Source organism: Coloeus monedula (genome assembly GCF_965178545.1).
Source record: "Coloeus monedula genome assembly, chromosome: 3".
Classification (NCBI taxonomy): domain Eukaryota; kingdom Metazoa; phylum Chordata; class Aves; order Passeriformes; family Corvidae; genus Coloeus; species Coloeus monedula.
Genome location: NC_138783.1, coordinates 48,437,840 through 48,457,984, shown reverse-complemented (window position 1 = coordinate 48,457,984; position 20,145 = coordinate 48,437,840). Strand labels below are relative to the sequence as shown.

The 20,145-nt window shown below is 43.6% G+C and overlaps 1 protein-coding gene across 3 annotated transcripts in view; it reads left to right on the top strand.

Moving 5' to 3' along the window:
• Nucleotides 1–379: 379 nt before the first annotated feature.
• The window catches only part of FLT1 (fms related receptor tyrosine kinase 1), a 109,280-nt gene continuing 89,514 nt past the window's right edge, over nucleotides 380–20,145 (top strand). For all 3 annotated transcript variants that reach the window (XM_082278687.1, XM_082278686.1, XM_082278685.1), the window contains exons 1-3: nucleotides 380–662; nucleotides 15,744–15,840; nucleotides 16,139–16,359. In XM_082278687.1, coding sequence (XP_082134813.1) covers nucleotides 605–662; nucleotides 15,744–15,840; nucleotides 16,139–16,359 — 376 coding nt within the window. In that variant the 5' untranslated portion in view covers nucleotides 380–604. The remainder of the gene's footprint in view (nucleotides 663–15,743; nucleotides 15,841–16,138; nucleotides 16,360–20,145) is intronic.

Sequence of the window (20,145 nt, the reverse complement as noted above, 5' to 3'; positions counted from 1 at the left end):
AGGAATCGCAAGTCCACTCCATGCTCTCCCCACGGGAGCCCAGCGACCTGCGAGCGACGAGTCGCGCTGCCCGCCCCAGCAGCGCTGCGGCCGCGGCGGCTGGAAGCAGCCCAGCGCCGGGCTCCGGCGGGACGGCACGGCCGGGCTCCCGGGGGCCGGGGGCGGACGGGGGCGGACGGGGCCGGGACACCCGCGGGGCAGCGACACCGTGCCCGCCGACGGCCGGGCGGGCGAGCGGGCGGGGGACGCATCCCGGGGAGGGCGTGCTCCCGGCGGAGGATGTGGGCGGGGGGGGCGGAGGGGTGCTCGGCGAGGGGTGGAGAAGTTATAAATTAGCGAGGCTGGGGCTGGCGGGTATCTGATGCCCGTGGGAGGTGAAGCTGGCAGGGCGGCCCGCAGCGGATACTCCGTTTCCGCAGTCGGGGCGGGCGGGTAGGACTCGGGGGCTGCTGGATGCGGATTCCGCGCCGCACTGTGCCGTTATCTCTGCCACCGCGGGAAGCGCCCGGGACCGAGGAAAGCCCGTCGGAGTCCAGCCGGCGCCTCTGCCCCTGCCTCGCCGTCGTCGGCAGGGAAAAAGCCCTGCGTTCCCGCAGGCAGGACCATGCCCTGCCAGCTGCTCTCAGGGACCGTGCTGCTGGGAGCCGCCCTCCTGCTCGCAGGTAAGGGATCGCCGGGACGCGCTGTTCCAGTCAGACCCCGTTCTGCGCCGAGCTCTCCGCGACGGGCCCCCCGTCTCGTCGGCTGGGCCTCCCGCGCCCCTGACCTGTCCCGCAACACCCCGCCTGTCAGCTGGAGCCGGCGGGCACCTGCCTCCCCTTCGCCCTTCTCCTCTGGACAGGGCCGGGGAAGTGATCCCTGCTTTCCAGGGAGCGGCGAAACGCCGCATCCCCGAGCGGTCGTTATCCTCCGAATCCCGTCGGCGTGCCCCGGGACCAGGTCCCCGGAGGGCCCGGCGATGCGGAGCCGCGGTGCCTCTCCTCCTCCAGGCAAGGCAGTGGTGTCCTGGAGGCGAGCCGCTCCTGGGCACAGGGGACCGCCGTACATCATCGGGAGTTGTCCGAACCGGTGCACCACGGAAAGAGAGCATGTCTTGGCTGCAGGGCACGCTTCTTTCCTCCGTATCTTGTTTTCAAGTGTCCCAGCTCTGCCCTTGAAGCGGCAAAGGTGTACCTTCTCTTCGCAAAAATCCGGGTCCTGCTGCCTCCCGCCCGAGCAGGTCGGCGGAGCACCGGTGGCGCTGCCCGCGGGGGTGGCCGCGGGGTTTTACTGGAGAGTGGGATGGAGCTGCTCTCCCATGCCTGCATCCCTCAATGATGCGTGTACTGGGATGGATCCTTGTAGATTTGATGTTCTTAATTAAGTTTAATTTATCTTTGAGCCAAGAGCCAGTCCCCGTGGGCCGGAGCGCCGTGGTGGGCAGTGCGTCCTAGTGTTGCGTGGCTGGTCACCTGGGAGCAGGGGTGCGTAGTGGCCGGGCAAAGGCTGGTCCCGCGTGCGGTCATCGCTCCGCGGGCCGCTGACCTGCGGGGATGCGCCGCGGAGAGGGGCGGATCGGCGGCCTGTCCGCGCACGGGCTCCCCGTGTCCCGCCCCGGGGCAGCGCGCACGGCCGCGGGCCGCTCCCGCGGGGACGGCGCTCGGCAGAAAGGGGCTGGCGACCGGCGAGGAGCGGGAACAAACCCCGGGCGGGGAAGCGAAAAGCCGAGCTCCCCGCGGGACAGCCGTCGAGGGCAGCGTTCCTGCGGTCAGCGGCGCGCCCGCCCGGCCACGCTGCCCCGCCCGAGTGCCGGGGGCTCGGTCTGCTCCGCGCCGCTGAGCCCACGGGAGCGGTCCCGCTGCCTGAGGCTTCCCGGGAGGAGGGCTGGCGGGGTCGCTCCGACGAGACGTTTTCCTGCTCGGGAAGTGCTGATTCATCAGCTTTAACAGAGATATATAGGTATTCTACTTTTTTTTTCTCTTTCTTTTCCCCAGGAAAGCGCTAGTTTCCCCACATTATTTGTCTCCGCCTAGGAGGTTCTTATGCCCAAGATGAAATAGGCACAGGCATGGGACACTCACCCTGGATACAGGAAATGTGGGTTCAGATCCTTGCCAGGCTTCCTTCACAGCTTGAGTTTGAACTTCAGCGTCCTGCTCCCACGTGGGCTCCTGCAGCGACCAGCTACGCTAGGGGACTCGCTTCCTCTTTCCTGTCGGAAAGGTTTTCCATTGTGCAGATCATGGCAAACCCACTGCCCAGGGAGAGGGTGGACTCTGTGAGCCAGGGGCTGTGAGAAAGACCCTGGATCACCTTCCTGTTCATGTGCACCCTAGACCTATCCTGGTGGGAAAAGCTTGGCTTACTTAGGAGACAACCTGGGGCTCTGGATGCTGGGGACAAGCATCCCATCGTGATGGTTGGCTCAGGTACTGTAGGCATTGGAAAGTTACTTCTCTGTAGTTTGGCTGAGTGCCCTTACAACCGTTTTGCTGGAAATTCATATCCCGCCCATGTACAAGAGATTGTGCTCAAATCAGAATTTAAATTTTTTCAGACTCATTGATTTTGTTGCTTTTTTTGCTTGTTTTCTAGAAAAGCATTCTTGCTCAGCTTTGTTTGGACATTTCAAATAGGTTGACCATGCTTCTTCTGGGCCACTGGCAAAGCTCTCCATAGTTGCGTTTGCATGGAGAATTTCAAAGTTATTGTTGCAGTTGTGGAATGTTTTGTACCATACATCTCTCTGTGCTTTTCTTCCAATTTCACCCTTCTTCACTGCTTATTTACCTACAGTTCTTACTCAGGCTGCCCAGCACTTCCCATTTCCAGTGTTCTTGATGAAATTCAGTTCATCACTGGTCCTGTCTTGTAATTCAGTCTCTGCAGGTGTCTGCTGAGCTTCCGTTTACTGACGGGTTCTAGAGGAGTTTCTCGGAAACAGTCAGTGGCTCAGAAAGAACCTAAAAAGACCTCCATAAGGAGGTGACAGAAGGAGGTCTTTCAGCTCCTATATGCCTACTTAATAATTTAAATTTCCCAAAAGCAACATGCAGCCTACAAGCTTTGAGAGTACCCATTTGAAAAATGAGATTAAGGAAATTAAATTCATTTGACATGTGAGTGTTGGGCACTTCAGGTCTCTTGTGCACATGCATATTTTGGTTAACTTGGGAAAGAACAACACTTTTTTTCTGGGTTTTGCATAGTACTCACATAGATTTTCTTTATATCTTAAATATATTTATTCCACAGATTGTATTGCATAAGCTTGCTAATGACTGTACACATAATGGTCAACATGAAAATGTGGTTGCTGTATTAAGTTCAATCTCCCAGTCCTCAACTTTGTATTACTATAATGTTAATCACTAACATTTGGGATTGTGAAGGACTGTGTTTAAATCCTGAAAACATCAGACTCTGCAGCCTGGATCAAGGCTTATGCACCATGTTTTCAGAAATATAAACTGGTGATTTAGCTGTGTTTCTGGCTACCACATAGAAGTGGTACCTCACAATTAGCAGCTAGAAGGTAAATAGACTCTATTACAGTCTTATCTGTGAACAGCACTATATGATCTCAGTTATTTCAGCTGGAACTAGAGCATCAAAATCCCCAGTGGACTTTTCAATTTCATGGTCAGCTGGAAAAAATGAAGGAAGAAATTCCAGGTCAAATCTAATCAGTGCTGACGTTAACTTCTTGCAATAACTAACCTGTCTTCTCTGAAAATGCTGTTCAGATGGAAGCTCATATGTTAAGGTTTCAATTTGGTTTGAGTACTTGCTGAAACAACTACACAGACAGAATAGTCCAGTTTGGGGTTAGGGCTGGAGTTGTTAAAAAAGTTCAGACAAACTGGCTTTCCCACTTCTTCTGCACCTTCATAGAAATGGGGCTCCCTTAAAAATTCCAAACTCTGTCCACATAAAGCAGAAGAGTTAGACACTGCTTTACAATGGAGATTTTAAAAAAATATGTGTATGGGGATAAAGCACCAAACTTTTTTAACATAGCTAAAGAAAATCACTTACACAGTTTACTGATGTTTTACCAGACAGACTGATGTTTTACTCATATGCTCCACACAAAGCTAGATTTCATTCTCTTAAAACTGGTGTAAATCTGGAGCAACTCCTTTGGGCTAGGCTAGCATCTTCTAGATTTACAGTTTGTGCTGGACAAAATCAGGACTTGACCTGTTCCGTAGTAAAGATCTTCATATCCAGAAGCACCCAGTATATTTAGAACCCTAAAAATTTGCCACTGGGGAGATTTGAGAGGTTTTTTGGTGGTGTTGGGGTTTTTTTTAACATCGGAACAGTAAAAAACAAGCTGTCTATTTTTTGTCAGATGCTTCAAAGACTGAAACCCGTAGCACTTCACACTGGGTGTATAGGACAAAAGGAAATTGTCCGGATTTGCAGCACAGTTGATAAGTCCTTACACTTTATGTGGTTTGGAAACTTCCAACACACTGTTTATCAGCTTGCTGGTTTTCATGTTCGACTGAGATTGGGAAAGGAAGAAGCTCAGCAGATGAGGGTTAAGGTTCAGTGTTTCAGAAGTCCGTGTCCAGAGGGGCTGTGGTGGGGCTTCAGCAGCAAAATTGTTCCTTTGAATCCCCCAGAGTCAGGGTTTGGGGCTTCTTGCTGCAGCCCCAGAGGGAATGGAAAGCGAGACGGCTGCAAGAGTAGGTTTTGCATGAAATGCCCACTCATGGTCACCTCTGCTCTTGGAGACAAGTCTTTCCTATTGGTGTGAGACCTTCAAGAGGAAAACTGCTCCCTCCAACAACATGCTTCATCTTTAAATCTCATCCCTGCCCCAGTAGTCTCTTTTTTTCCCCCTCTATCAATATTTGTGAGAATGTAGAGAAATATTTCTGTAGAAGTTTGAGTATGAATTCTACCCACAGACAGAACCAGGCTCTTTTCTCTTTGCCCTTGTGATGCATCCTTACTGCACATATTCCTGCAACTGGGAAGCAACCTTTCCCAAGCATCCTCAGCTGGGAATGGTCTGACTTCTTGATGCATCACAGGAGACTGCTTATCCTAAAATTGGTCCAGTGATTGTCAGGAAGGTGCCCACACAGTTTTCTCCTACTGAGATGCAGAAGTTCAGCTTCATTCCCCTATGGCTGGAGATCAGCGCTGCATAAATCCTGATGCTTGAAAGAAAAAACTATGCTGCAAGCAGGAGCTGGAAAAGGGAAAATGTAGTCGTTAGTGCTCTCTCCAAAGCCAAGCATGGCATAATATCATGCTTTTGTGACCAGCAGAATGAGCTCATGATGGAACTAAGCGAAGTGCTAACAGATTGAGAAACCAACAGTGGGGGTAAAGAGATTTGAAACTGTAGATTTCAGAGATACTTTTGTCTGAAACTTAAGTCTTGAGCCATTGAGATGTATGGAGAAACTTGGACAGGGAATGTGAATGACTGTTTCTTCTGTATTAAGTCATGTTTGCATTTGGGGTATATTTTGTGTGGCACAGTGAGTGGAGATGTGCCAGATTAAAGATGAAGAGAAGGATGATTTAGCTTGTGCTCCATCAGTGTATTCAAGAATGTTATAGATGCTTGTGCAATAGTTAATTAATTCATTAATCATCTTTCTTGGACTTTGGTTTGTCCTGTGTTAATGCAGATGCAAAAGGTTCATGTTCATGGTGAGTTGATTTTGCTCTCTGTTGTTTTTCCCTCAAATCACAGTTGATTTGTCATTACCAAAATCCATATCCACAATGTTAAGTCACCCCTGTAACATACTTAGAGCATAATCCAGTGTGATGTTGTTAACACTGATTTCTCTTGGCATGACTTTTCTGGGTGGTGGGGCTGCTTTTCCAGCATTCACTGATATGTGGCACTAAGCACATGTGCAATACTTCTTTTTGAGATGTATTCCTTCTTTTGGAGCTATGGCCTTGAAACAAGGTTCTCTTTTCTGGTGGAGCACCTGAAGGATGGGCAAGGAGCTAGAAGGCAGCTGCTTCTAGGATTTCAGTGGGTTGAAGATGCTGTGACATTATTCCCACTCTGTGCTTGGGTGCGGGTGAAGCAGGCAGGGCACAGTGGTCCTGGAGAGCTGGGGACCTGTGAGCAGATGTTTCTCCTCCTCAGATGTTCTCTCAGGAAGCCTGTGCTCTGGGAACAGACCCCCTGCTTAGTGCGTGGGGAGCGACAAGGGATGAGTGTGAGGGCATTTCTTGAGAGGAATTTCACAACTTCACATAGCTCGCTTAAGCGTCCTTCCTGTGGGATTCTGCCTTGACACAGAGTGAAGGAATTCACCTCTTTTGTTCCCATTGTCATTCCTCTGTGGAAAAACCTCTCATCAGGATCACCATAGACTAATGTTAACAGAAGCGTGAGAGTTGCCATCCTGGATCAGACAAGGGCTCTATTTAGCTTCATGTCTTGTCTTTACTGGTGTCCAACATCCGATCTTCAGGGAAGGTCCAAGAAGCCTTGCAGGAAGCAGTTATCTGATAAAATTCTCAAGAGGGGAATTTTTTTTTTGTAGTATGATCTAAAATTCAATATTATTTCATAAGAAACCATGGGATTGAGGGTCGAGGAAACTAAAATTTTGTTGTTGTCTATGTTTATGCAGGTGGATATTACATAGTAGAATTAAATCATGTTAAATTGTATAATACAGAGAATTTTCTTGTTCTGTTGTGCTGAAAGTGTTTGGGGTGAAACCCCACCTTTCTTTGTCTCATGCAGTGCTGCAATTGACAGTCATCCTAATCTATTTTATAAGTATTATTGGTTATCATTTCCCAATGTAATTGAGCTACAGGCACGCTTGCCAGAAGATTTCTCCATGTGCATGTACCTTAGAGTTGGTGCTTTAGATGTCATTCAACAGCAAAGTGGGTTTTCCTCCCAAGCCATTGCAAGGGACTCCTCTGTGCAGGCTGTTCCAGTTCCTCTCACCTCTCTATTTTAATTTGTTGTGCTTCATTATATATTTGCTTTTGTTTTGAACCCAGGGGCTTTGCTTGCAGCTCTGTTTTATAGGTTTAAGTGGGGTGGATGGAAAGTCAGTTCCTGACTTTTCTTTTTGTCTTGGAGCACTACAGGGCAGTTCAGCTGTAATGATGGAGCTTTGGAAATAATAAACAGCAGCCTTCAGCAAGGTGGAACTCCATCAATTTTGCTTTGTATTTCTTTTACATAGTTGCTAATTTGTTTCTTTGCTTACAATTTAGTGATTACTGAAGCCCCAGATGAGTTTGACAGACCTGTGTTGCTGGCTGAGCAGGTAGATTACTGGCAGGTAGGCAGTTTGTCTGTCTTTATGAAAGTCTTCCCATTCAGTCCTAGTGTATTACTTTATTTGTCCTGCCAAGTAATCTGTTACAAATTTTAAGTATCTAACTGGCAAAGAAATTTAGTTTCGCCAAGAAAATGTACACTTTAAATTCTTAGGAATTCTGAATTATTTTCATGTCAATTTTAGTGTACTTGCTTTCTCTTTATACCATATCAGCACTTTTCTACTCACTAATTAATGAGATAAACTTTTCTGAAGAATATTGAGCTGATGATTATGTGCTAGGATCTGTAAGGGTGGATTAGAGCAGAGGCACAGTACTTGCTGACACATGTCAGTCAGTAGATCTGATGTCTCACGGGCGTGGCCTGGATGGGACTCCCTGCGCTGTGTAAGCAGCACAGACTGAATGGTGTGTGGAGGCATGAAACAAGACCCCTGGGTGAGTGCCACTGGCTGATCACACGGCATCCTTTTTGGCTGGACAGATGGCAGATTCACAACCGCTTCTCATCTGAATGGCCTGAGCCGGGCCTCTATGCAGGGGACAAGACAGGCACATCAAGGTGGAGGGGCATGAGAGCCACATGGATTTGTGCTGAATGTGGCTGTGAAAGTGTTGCTATAGCCTAGCTCTGCTGTTACCAGCCTCAGCTGACCTGTTTTGTTTTGTTTTTAAGCTGGGCATTTACTCTGTTGGAGTGAAGACCAGACTAAGGTGGACACAACTGTGGTATTTCTCTTCTCAACGCACATCACATATATGTGTGTGTTTTGCCTCCTGGGTGTGGTTTACCAAAGTGATGATCCCACAAGAGTTCATAATGGAGGTGTCAGACTGTGCATTTGGATATCCGTTTCAAATTCCGTATGCCCAATGGGAAATAAAAAGTTTATGGTTATGGCTGGTTTTACTTCTTCTCTGTAAATATGTCCTCCTTATCTAGCTGATGAAATGAGTACCTGCCTCGGGCTAGATGCTCATTTCAGATCCTATATTCTAGAGATACTGCAACTTGATGGATGCAGCAGGAAACCAAATTTATTTTTCTCTCAGGTTCTCTGGCTGTTTAATATTGAAAATTACTTTTCATTGGCATTATATGAAGTGCCTGTGCTCAGGCATGGAAGTCACCTGGTGAGTTTAGGGCTTCTGATGAGCTGGTGAAACAAATGCCTTCAAGCGGGTCTTATGGGAAAGAGAACACTGAACTGCATGGCCTTGGTTGCCCAGGTATGATGGGAAATGTTAATAATTTCAATTGGTAGTAACTGGAATGAAATTTTATGTCAAATAACCAGCTGAGATTTCAGTTTGTTTAATTTCTACATCTGAATTTTTAAATGAACAGCCCCTCCCTGCTCTTTAATAGAATGGCTTTACCACAAGCTTCTATAAAACCAGCCTGACCTAGCTAGGGCAAATACTGGCAAAATGTTTGGCAATTATTGGGGAAATACATATTTGTTTACATTTGCAGCTATTGGCCACATCAGCATGGTAGTGTACTGCTCAGGGGTGTTAATGAAGTGTTATCAGAACTATTGTGCTATTTTTAGCAACCGGGTGTTTTGCTTTGCCTCTGTAACATTTACTTATATCGGTGTGTACACTAATCTAGGAACAGCAGATGCATACAGAGAGTAAACAAATTATAACTTGCCCTGAGATCTAGAGCTAAAAACGAAGTGACACGCTTGTTCGAATACCTTTCTATGCCTATGAAGGCCTGTTTTGGGCAGTTGCACATCCATTTTCCCTGCAGACTGATTTTTAATTCCACAGCATGGAGTCATGGCCAAGGCTTTTAGTCTGCTCAGAAATCATTTAATCTACTGTTACAAATCCTATGCTGTTCAGACTCTATTATGATGTGTATTATAGAGCAGACCAGCTTTGCCATCCATTAACCTATCAATTTTTTTGGCTGGCTCTTACGTCCTGGTGGTACTTTAAATTCTTAATTATAGTTGAGATTGATCAAACTTAAGCATTTGATCCAGAAATCACTTGGCATGTGTTGCATAACATCAGACTGGATAAATGGAATGTCCTTTTTGGACCTGAAAGGGATGAGCAAATGAATTGATCATTTTTGTGCATCTGTGTGTACTTTGTAAGTAAATGGCATCCAATAGTTTTCCTGGTCTTGAATGCAAAAGAGAAGAAAGTTTCAGTCACCACAGGGATATGTGCAAGTGATGGCTCTGTTAAGGAGTGATACAGCCTGAGCTGCTGCTTCTACCCTGAGGGTGTTTCTGTCTGCCAGCTGTGTGGTGCCTCTTTGCACAGGAACCAACAGGAAACAAGTACAAAACTACCTCTGAGTCCAGGGACCTGTATCTGTTAACACTTGTAAATCCCCATGGCTCTTAATTGACCTGCAAAGTTCTGCTTCAGTAGAAACAGTGGTTACATTTTGCTGCTTCAGATCATGAGTTTGCTCATCTGGACTGTTGTCAGTGTCAGCTTGGGACAAAGGCATGCCTCCTTGCTCTCACAGTTAAGCTGCCCTAGTTTCTCTTCTGCAGGCTTCAGGTGTGAAGCTTGGATTTACTTCAAAAAAGTGCTGTGAAATGAATGGAGACTTAAATGGCATCTGAAAGACCTGGAGATACTACTTGGAGTCTCAGGGTGGCTCATGGTTTGACACTGTAGGTCTTTCCCGGAGACTGTTTCTAAGTGCAGGCAATGGAGAGGGTGCTTTTACCCCCGGGAACAGGAACCAGGCTGTGCTGCCTTCTTTGTCTGTACCTGAGCATCAAAAATCCAGGTGACAGATGAGATGGGGGCTATTGATGCCATGGGGTTAGAAGAGTGTCTCCTTCAAGTAGCATTTCTTCCCAGCCACCAGCACTCACAGAAGTAGGAAGCTTCATTATCCAGGGTGCTCCCTTCTCCCTCTAGTCCTGCAGCAGGACCAGGCCAGACAGTCATACTCTGAACAGGAAAACAAAATTTTCTTTTCCATTCACCACACAAATTTTAAGACAATTCTCCCTAAAAGTTCTCCTGTTTTAATAAATGCAAGTATTAATGCTGATGAGAATCTCAGTGTTGATTAAACTAGAAGGACCTGTTGGTCAAGGCTTCTTCATGTGGTCAGATGTAAATCAGAACTTTAAGTGGCTCTTAAGAGTTGACCATTAGTTCGTCTCTCTCTATATCTTTTTTTTTCTTTAATAGAGTGAATTCATGTAATGATGTAATTGCAATTATTATGGATAGGTACAACTGTTTGACCAAGAAAAGAGTTATATTTACTTACAGAATGTCTTGAAGAACCTTTAAAAGATATGGTAATACAATAGATTGTCAAGAATAGCTCTGAAATAAAGAAAACTACTCATATCCCAGGTTTCCTTACACAATGGAGTAAAGCCATATGCTCCATTTGAGGTTAGCTGATGGCCATGTTCTGGTTAAGGTGCTGCTGCAGATCAGAGTCAGCTCATTTTCGCTGGAGATGCACTGAAGGTCGACCCACTGGGTACTGCCATGTTCCTTTACGTTTCGTTTGGATTCTGCAATTGCTTATTAGTTGCACACATGTGGGTATTCCCAGTCCCATCAGTGGAATGACTCATAAGGAAGTGCTCATATGCATGAGTAAAGTCCTGGGCTGCGTTTGAACTGAATGACAGATGTTTTAAGCAGCACAGACAGGAGAAGACCCTAATAAGAAATCACGTGAGCTCTCCTTCCAATGCAGGAGTGTCGTCTACCAAATGCATTTTTGCTGAATATTTGAATCAGGAGTAAATGATAGTTGATGGTAAAACCCTCAAAGGCTTCGTTATGTTTCACAAGGGGTAAAACACGTGCAAATCCAACAGTGACTGAAACAATTACTTCATGATGGATAACTTTATTGCCCACAGATGGCACTTTAAACCCAGAAGGTCAGATTCTTTGTACACGCTGAAGTTGCAAAGATAAACTGGTCATTCTCCTTAATCTCTCACTGTGCAGGTGAAAAAAAGATTAGTCAGCATGTTGAGGATAGCTGGAGTGGCTGGAAGAAAGTTACAGTCCCAAATTATGGAAAAGATGTTAGAAAGTCATCAAGCCTGTCAACTTCAAGGAAATTTATAATAACTTCTAATATTGTAAATGTTTTTAACTAGGTTTTAAAGCTAGCTTTTAGATTTGCTTTCTTTAGTCAAAGGTAGCAGAAATTCTCAGTGTATGAAAAGAAATTTAAAAATAGAAACTGGGAAAATCTGAATGGGAATAATAACCCAGATCATGGTCCCAATTTTATGTTCAGCAAATCTATCATTTTAAAGAGAAAACAAGATTTAGCAGAAATCAGTGGAGGGTTCATCATGGGTCCATGGTTACTCATTTGTCTGTAGAACTGGACACACATTGTATTGGAAAAATATATGCATGTTCATCTATTTTATCTTTTTTTTCATGACTTGTGATCAGTGGGTTTTTTGGTTAACAAATAATTCAAATTTTTATTTACTTAATTTGGAAGACAATCAGCTTTTTTTGAAAGGCAGAAGATAATTGAAGAAAGCTTTTTTTTTTCCCCTTGCAAATTACAGATTGCTCTCTGTTTTCATAAAAAATATTTTTCTTTCCTTTTCTTTACTTAGAATGGCTAACTTTTGCAATCTAAATTAATGTTTGCTCATTAATTAAGCAACCCCATTGACTGACTTTCACATATATCTAATAAGCCTTCCATAACAAATAAAACACACCAAAAAAAAATCATCCCTTTCCCCATGGGAGGAGATTCCTCAGTTATCAGGATTAATTAGTTCTCTTGTTGTCACATGAAAAGAAGTTGCACCCCTCAATGTAGGTCATTGTGAGGGTAGGCTGCTGACGGTCGCTTAGTGACAGGCACAATGATAAGTGAATGTGTCCTGTTGAGCCATGACCCTTCAGAAAAGACAGTGTCAAGTAAAATGCCCACAGAAGGTACATAGAAGGCATAATCTGCTTCTAAATATTGACAGTAGGAATTTCCCTGCTATTCTCCTTCCTTTTTCTTTCCTGGCAAACACGTCAAACTCTATTGCATTTGTGCTTTGCATCAGTTTTGAAGCATTTAAAAACGTAAGGAACCTAATGACCCATGAATAGATAGGATGTCAAATAAAGCTATTTTTCTTCAAGACATAGCATCTTGCTGGTAAAAGCATTGTCTCCCATACTTGTAAAAGCAACAATATTGGCTTGAAATAAGACTTCAGTTTTTTGTCACTGAAAAACTAAATAAATGAATACATAACATGGCTTGTATCTCTTGCCAAATACACTGACATTAAGTCTTCAATGTTAATATGATTAACTACTGGAGTTAAGTGTCTAAAATGTACTTGAAATCAATGATGAAATGCTGGCTTGTGTCAATGGGAGCAGAGTTAGACAAACACTAAGCACTCCTTAAGATCCCACACACTGTGCTGTCTTTTAGATATATGTAAAATGTGTAAAAGGGCAAAAGCTCGAGTATGTATCCAGTATGTTTGGGTTTCTTTTTCTGCCTACGAGATGGGGTGAAAAGGTAGGTGGTTTTGTTACATTTTTTCTTTGATTTTAGTAACTCTGAGGCAGATCTGACATACAGGCTTCCAGGCTGCTTTGTTTTTTATGCTTCATTTAGGATAGATCTTAAGATTTTCATGTCTTTGTTTATGTCACTGTAAAGTTACGAAGAGAAAAAACCTTTTAACATTTATGATGGTTTCTTGCTCATCACCTTTGGCAGACTTTGAGAACAACAGCAGCCCACATTCCCAGGGCTGGTCTCCTGGTCTCAGCATGGGTCAGACGTGGGCACGGTGCTGCATGACTGGCTTTGCTCCTGGGCATGGTGCCGGTGCCAGTGCCGAGCAAAGCCAAGCGCTCAGCACTGCAGGCATGGCCAGGCACCGCAGACTTGCTCTCCTGTCTTGCTGTCAACACCTGTCACTCACATGTATTTTTCCACTTTCCCACCAGTTTTACACAGGAAGCAACCTACACATTGCTCTCTAGCAACTAGGTTGAGTGTTGCAGCTCTAGCAGCTGGGCTTTGATCCCGATGGTTTCCTCTGGCAGACCATCGTTCATGTTTTTTTCATATATATTGAACTGCTTGTAAACACTGTTGCATGCTTTCACCTTTTCCAGAGCCTCAAATCAGGAGCAGTTCAGGGAAGCTTGAGGTCAAGTGTCCCCCTGAAGTAAAAACCAAATTCGTAAAGCTGAATATACATGCTGCCTTCTTGGGAGAGCATCTGACCCTTCAATTCTGGGATGACAAGAGGAATGCAAATGAAATGAGGGAATGTGGGAGTTTCACAAAACCATCAAATTGTTTAGCTGGAGGATGTTGACAAATCCTCTCAACTAGAGTGCCTTGGTTGCTCTCCAAGAAGCTGCCTAGGCTGTTGTAACATCTTATCTCAATTTCTCAGTGATTAGCCTCAGAGGCATTGTTTCAGAACAGTGAATGAGAAGACTCACAGACTGTAAGTATCTATGGGATAGTATCCCATAAAAGCACAGTGTGCACTTTGGGGGAACCAGCACTTCAGTGTTGAGATTCCTAAAGGGCAGGTGAGAAAGATGTATGTTTGCAATATATATCACACAACAAGTTGCTTCTTCAGTGATTTGCTGCATCAGTTTTCTCCCCTCTTAATAGCTGGCAGAATATATTATTTTCTAGTTAGAAATATGATTGTCTAGACAGATCTCAGGGGAAGTCTGTGAGTAAGTACTGTCTCACCATTTAAATCTATGCTGTTATTTGTGGTGCAGTCCAGAAGGCATCTTTGTTCTGAAAATTTGTTATGCCCTTGCTTGCAGCTTGTGCAAGTGAGCCATAATTCAGTTTATATTTATGTTCAAGTGTACCCTTTAAATCTTGCTTTGAGTAGGCACAGATGATAGAATATATGGGAAAACTACTGGAGCCACAGCTTCAATAAGATATACAGGGCTAAAAAGAAAGCTCCTGAATTTGGAGCACCCATTGACTTTGAAGTGTTTATACATCCAAATTTTTGTCACCAATCTCAGCTGGAACTGGTGTCCAAAAGTTCCTTCTCTAGTCAACAAAAGAGGGAGGTGTTTCTGATGGGTGTTATGTAGCCACCAAGTAAGGTTCATGTATTTCTGCTATGTTTGTTGCATACAGCTGTTCATACTTGGCTGTGGCAGGAACCGCTTGGAAGAACCTAAAATAGCTGAGCTCAAACTGTACTTGACTGAGTTCTAGCAGAAAGATATGCATTACCCTTGGCCATGAGATGCTGCTTCTCCCATATGTTGGCAAAGTAATACTTTCTCTTGGAGTGAAGTGGTTTGAGGTAGTTTCTTTTGCTCTCTCTCAAGGCTGAAATCTTTACAAATTACACTTGAGTCCCAATTAGACTAAAACTGGTTTTCAACTTTCAACTGTTTTGAAATATTTTCATGTTATGTTCCCAGCTTCCGGAACATTTTACTGTTAGTGCAAGGGCAATGGGATGCATCAAGCACTGTTTCTTCTCTAAGGCATGCTCTTCTGTCAGCTTGCCATGGAAGCTTTTGTGGCCATAGCCTATTATGGGGCAAAGATAAAACACAGTGTCTTTCCAGTCAGCACCTCCTGACTTGGTGAGAGGGAAGATCTCGTGTTCTTCTGGTTTTCTGACCATGGGGCTTTTTCATGGTCTTCCTAAAAATGGCTCCACATGGCCTTTGTGAAGCCCACCTGGATGTTTTCAAGTGTCCTAAGCCACCTTGTATTACACTGACACCAAGGGTTTCACCCATGCCAGAATGGTGTGGCCATGACAACATGCTTTGTTGCTTTCTTGCTTTCTCAAATAGGCAGCAAATCTGGTCTGGAAGGTGTCTTGATCTTGTTCTCAAAATTTACTGTAAACCTCTACCTTTTGACACTGCTTCACTGACAGGAAGCCCACCCCTGGCGAAGGACCATAGGTAACAGTGCTGTGACCTTCAGTCAGGAAGGGAAGATCCTTAATGCCCTGTCACTCCTTCCACATGAGTTCCAGCTTTGCAGCGAGCTGAGTGGGATTTCGGTATCTTAGAAGCCAGTCTGTGGCTCTTACCATGGGAGTGGCTGACTTTTACCCTTCCCATTGAAGGGGCTGCCATGGCTGTATTTCCTGAGGAAATGCAGCCAGTGGTGCCCAGGGGCACACTTCCTTGGTTAGATGTGTAGTCATGAGGTCCTGAAGTTTCTTCATGCTAGGTTCAGTGAAAAACTTGAGAGCAAAGTCATTGACAGATAGCTTTCAATTCTATTTTCTTTCCGGAGTAGTGCTGCTGGAAGGTTATTTGGGTCCTGAGTCAGGGCAACAGGACTTCGCTCAAAGGAAGAGAGTATGTGTGGTGAGAGAAGCACACAGTTTTCTTTTCCTTTCCAGTATAACAGCACAAATGTGAGTGGGCTGGAAGTAGAATTATTTGTCTTTGTTAATGTTTTGTTTTTTCCTTTGTTTTTCTAGGATCTAGTTCAGGATCAAAACTAAAAGTTCCTGAGCTGAGTATAAATGGCATACAGCACGTTGTTCAAGCTGGCCAGACTTTAAATCTCACCTGCAGGTAACCAGCTGAGTTGGATTCTGATAATTTGGCAGGGAGGCCATACACCTGACACTTTCTTTTTTTTGTAACTGAAATTAGAAAAAAAATTAAACCTTATGCTGTGGGGAAAGGTGGGGAGTGAACTTCAATGGCAATTGTTTAATAGTTCTTTGTTGTTTCTGTTGTTGTTTTTGGAAAACAAGATAAAAGAGAACCCCATAAATAGCCTGATATAATAAAAAAGAAAGCTTGGGAACTGAAGCTATATAATTGCAGCCCAACATAATTGTTTCTGCTTCCTTATCTGTATTTGCAGGGGGGAAATGGTTCATTCATGGTCTTTGCCTGAAACTCTTAGCAAGGATAGCAAAAGGCTGAAAGTAATTAAATATGCCTGTGGAAGGAATGGGAAGCAGTCCTGCAGCAGTCTGACCTTGAGCAGAACTCAAGCAAGTGACACTGGAAACTACAGCTGCAAATACCCAACAAGTCCAGCGAAAAAGAAGAAGGAATCTACAGTCTATGTATTTATTAATGGTAAGATGAAGTTTTTCTAACACTTCTTGGTACTTGCTCTTCAATACAACAAGGTGGATAAGTAAGGCAGTTCAGCTGTGGCTGAGTTTTGAATGACATTTTCAGCCTTGAAAAATGTTAATTTACCAATTAATGTATAAAATTTTCTTTCCCAGTACTTGCAAATACAAATGGTAGTCTTTTATCTGTTAGGAAAAAAAAAGAAGCAAGAAAAAGACCCAATCCAGTCACTTGTCTAGAGTAAACAGGAGTCCAGATGGAAGTGGACTACAAGCAAATATGTGAAATGGGTATCACAAACCATATCCTACATGACTGGATGAGATGCAATTTCTAGGCCGCTGAAGGATGCTAAAGCTGTCTATCCAGATCACTGACTTGCCTCATGCAGCAGAAAATTACTATTTGCATATGAAACTGTATTCAAAAATGTTCTCTGTAGTCCATGTCACACAGATTGAAAAAATCTAGAATAAATGGAATCAAATTAAACACAGAGCTGTGTTCAGCAAACAAGTATTTTGTAATGTATGGGAAGTGCTGGAATTAGGTCAGTTAGACTATAAAAGAAATTGCTTTCTGATCCTGTTTCCTTCTAGGGTATTAATCAGACACTTCTGAGAAGAGTTGAATTCAATAGACACAGCAATAAAAGAACAAATTATAGACACTTTAGGGATTTAATTAATACTTTAATTTTTCCTTATTCTTACAGAGTAAAATTAATAGATTACTGTAGTATTTCAGGATTCACAGATTTTGAAAGCCCATATTACAGAGAACGTGCAACTGGAAGTTTTCCAAATTCTGGGTCTGCTGCATCTAATGAGTTCACATCAGAGTGAATTAGCCTTTGTCTTCATTTTGTGACATGAAGAGTGAGACTGGCACTGTGAAAAAGCAGAATGAAGTGGACCTCTCACTACACTGATAGAAAATAAGATAGCTCCCCCCATTATTGTGTGTTGCTTTATTGAACACTATTGGCTATTTCATGCTGTTCATCCTACTTTCCTTAATCAGAAGTATGCTGCAGTGTTTTTGTTGCCCAGCTCTTTTCATTTAATTCTCTGTAAATCCAACAACAGATGCATCCATGGAAGAATAGCCAAAATAGGATATTCATTTAGTGACCAACAGCCTGCAACCTAGGAAAACACACAATTTCCTTGGATTCCCTTTATAATTTCCCATCATGGGACCTTCTTGAACCTCCCACCTTGGATGTCATTCCTGTCTGAGACCTATCCACAATCGTCTCCCTTCACCACATGAGAAGAACCTCTCTGATAAACTGAATTTAGGATACAAGAGATGCCTTTGCATTCTCTTGGTCTCTTACCCGTTCGAAGAGTTAATTTTTCTGTATCCTAAATTTTTACAAATGAGAGGCACAACTGGTCTTTCTAACTCTTCACTGCTTCCCAAGTCGTATGTGGCTTGCCTGCATCTGAAAGGCACCTTCAATTAGATGACAGTGAACCAAGGTTATCTACAGAATTCACATGGTGATGGAAGAATCATTGCAGAAATAGCTTTAGGACAGCCCGCGCCACTGCCTGTCCTCCTATCCCCTCTAATCAGTTAAAGAAGGCTGCCTAAGTGTCTTGGTTTCGTTGGTTTTTCAAGGACATTCAGTCATAAATCTTGATGTCACTGTTGAAGAGACGGCTAGATTTTTTAATTCCTCTAACCTTAATTACCAAAAACATAGTATAATGTTTCAGGAACAAACCTGTAGCAACCTTAGACCTCTCTGGCATGTTATTTTTCTGAATTTGACTATCATTTTAATTGAAAACCAATTTCTTAATATTTAAGTGTTAATTCTGTCCCAGGAAATACACTTGAAAGTTAGAGAAAACTATGGATAATGAGGGAGGCTGCAAGGTTACTGTTCATGCAAATGGCTGTTGAAAGTGTCACTTTGCCCTAAGGTGAAGGAAGGTATATTAGTCTTCCAAAACTTTCCAGTTCCAGGAAGAATTGTTGAGTAAGTTGGAAAGAAACAAGATACTGAGTATCAAAACTCACCCTTTCTGATAAGTGTAGTGTCAGAAAAAGTATTTTCTTTCTCTGTGCTATCTCATTATATCTATCTCTTCTCTATCTGTCTCTTAATATGAGTCCCTGTTTCTCTGAACATGCATGAAATTCATTATCTAGCTCAAGTGGGGTTGAGATGGGGGTAACAAAATCCGCTGTGAAGATTATCTTTCCTGAGTTTAGTTTTACTTTGCATTAATTTGTGAGTGTTTAGGAAATAAACATTTGTGAAATTTGGGTCCCTCCTAGTTTTGTATTGTTTCCTGTGGCAGGACGCTGTGTCAGTCCATTTCCCATATTAGCTCCATGTGCATCACCAAGGTGCCTGTTTCCCATGTCTTAGCATGTGGCCGATGAGAACAAATAGTTGCTATTTACAAACACAGAATCTGAATCAGGAAAGTTGATATTGTTTGTACAGGAAGTCATCACTTATTGTTTTAAAAATGTTATTCATTTCCGTAATTGGAGTGATACTGAATATGAACTGGATTTTAAAAAAAAGCCCAAAGACCAGACCACAATAAAGCCAGTAAGTCCTTTGGTTCAGTAATGAGTGTATGCTACAGCAGAAAATGAGCTGGTATAGAGAAAAACAAGACACAGGACAATGAGGATGTTGCAAGTCCCACAGGCCCCAGGATGACTTGAAGCATTTCTGAAGTCCTGCTTCTGGGGATGAAGGAGAGGCAGGCTGGTGACTTGCCTTGGAGGAGCTAATCCTGTCACCACCCTTCTTTCAGCTGGAGAGGTCACTACTGAGTTGCAGTGGGGAGCGAGTCCACAGTGTCTCGGCAACTCTTGACCCCACACAGCTCAGGAATTGAGACATTAAGAGAGGGAAATAAATTCTCTTAAGAGTCTTCAACTTTGCCACAAGAAAACTGATGGCCTGACTTCCCCCACAAGCCATGGGAAAAATCTGAAATGCAGCAAAGCCTCTTTGCCAATTTCTTCACTGTCTCGGACCCAAAACTGCTCAGAGCTTTGTTTTGTAAGGGAACTGCAGCCTAATAGTAAAAAGGAAAAGATTTGCAATGAACGCTCACTTCATACATTGCAGTGAGGCATGGGGAATTTTCTGCTTGAAAAGAGATAATGGTGGAATAAAGACATTTAAGAAACACCAAATTATCAGCAGGCCATTCTGAATCCTATGTAAATTTCCCTTGGGACAGTACTAAGGGCTTTTCTTTCTGTCTGCTTTGTCCCAATATCTCCAAGGAACTTTTCAATTGCTGGATCTCATTCACTCTCTTCAAAAATGTATAGTACTCTTAATTCTCTACTCTCATAATTTCTTGCCTTTGAACAATTGCCCCCCTGGTATGACAGAGGAAAAGCAAGTTCAATTACATTGATATATCAAAGTTAGATTTTTGCATGAAGGGTTGCTATTTTCTGTGATGAAGACAGATTTTGGCTAGTAATATACAAGAGTAAAATCTTAATTCTGCTGCAACAGAGAACAGAATTCTTCTTGAAGTAAAATTGTATTTGGCTATAGGGCAGTAGCCCATTTCTTAGTCAGTGTTCTCCCTCTCCTTGTCTTTTCTCATGATCCTGCTGTGTATGTCTTCTGGTCACCTACTTTTCCTCGCAGAATGAGATGTGCTTTAAAATCATATCTGTAGGCTGAGTCAGTCGTCTATTCTCTTCCTATACTTAACAGAGAACAAAAGGAGCTTCTGGTATGTGCTTTTCATCATTGACTTTTCAAGAAATCTGGGAAACAAGCTT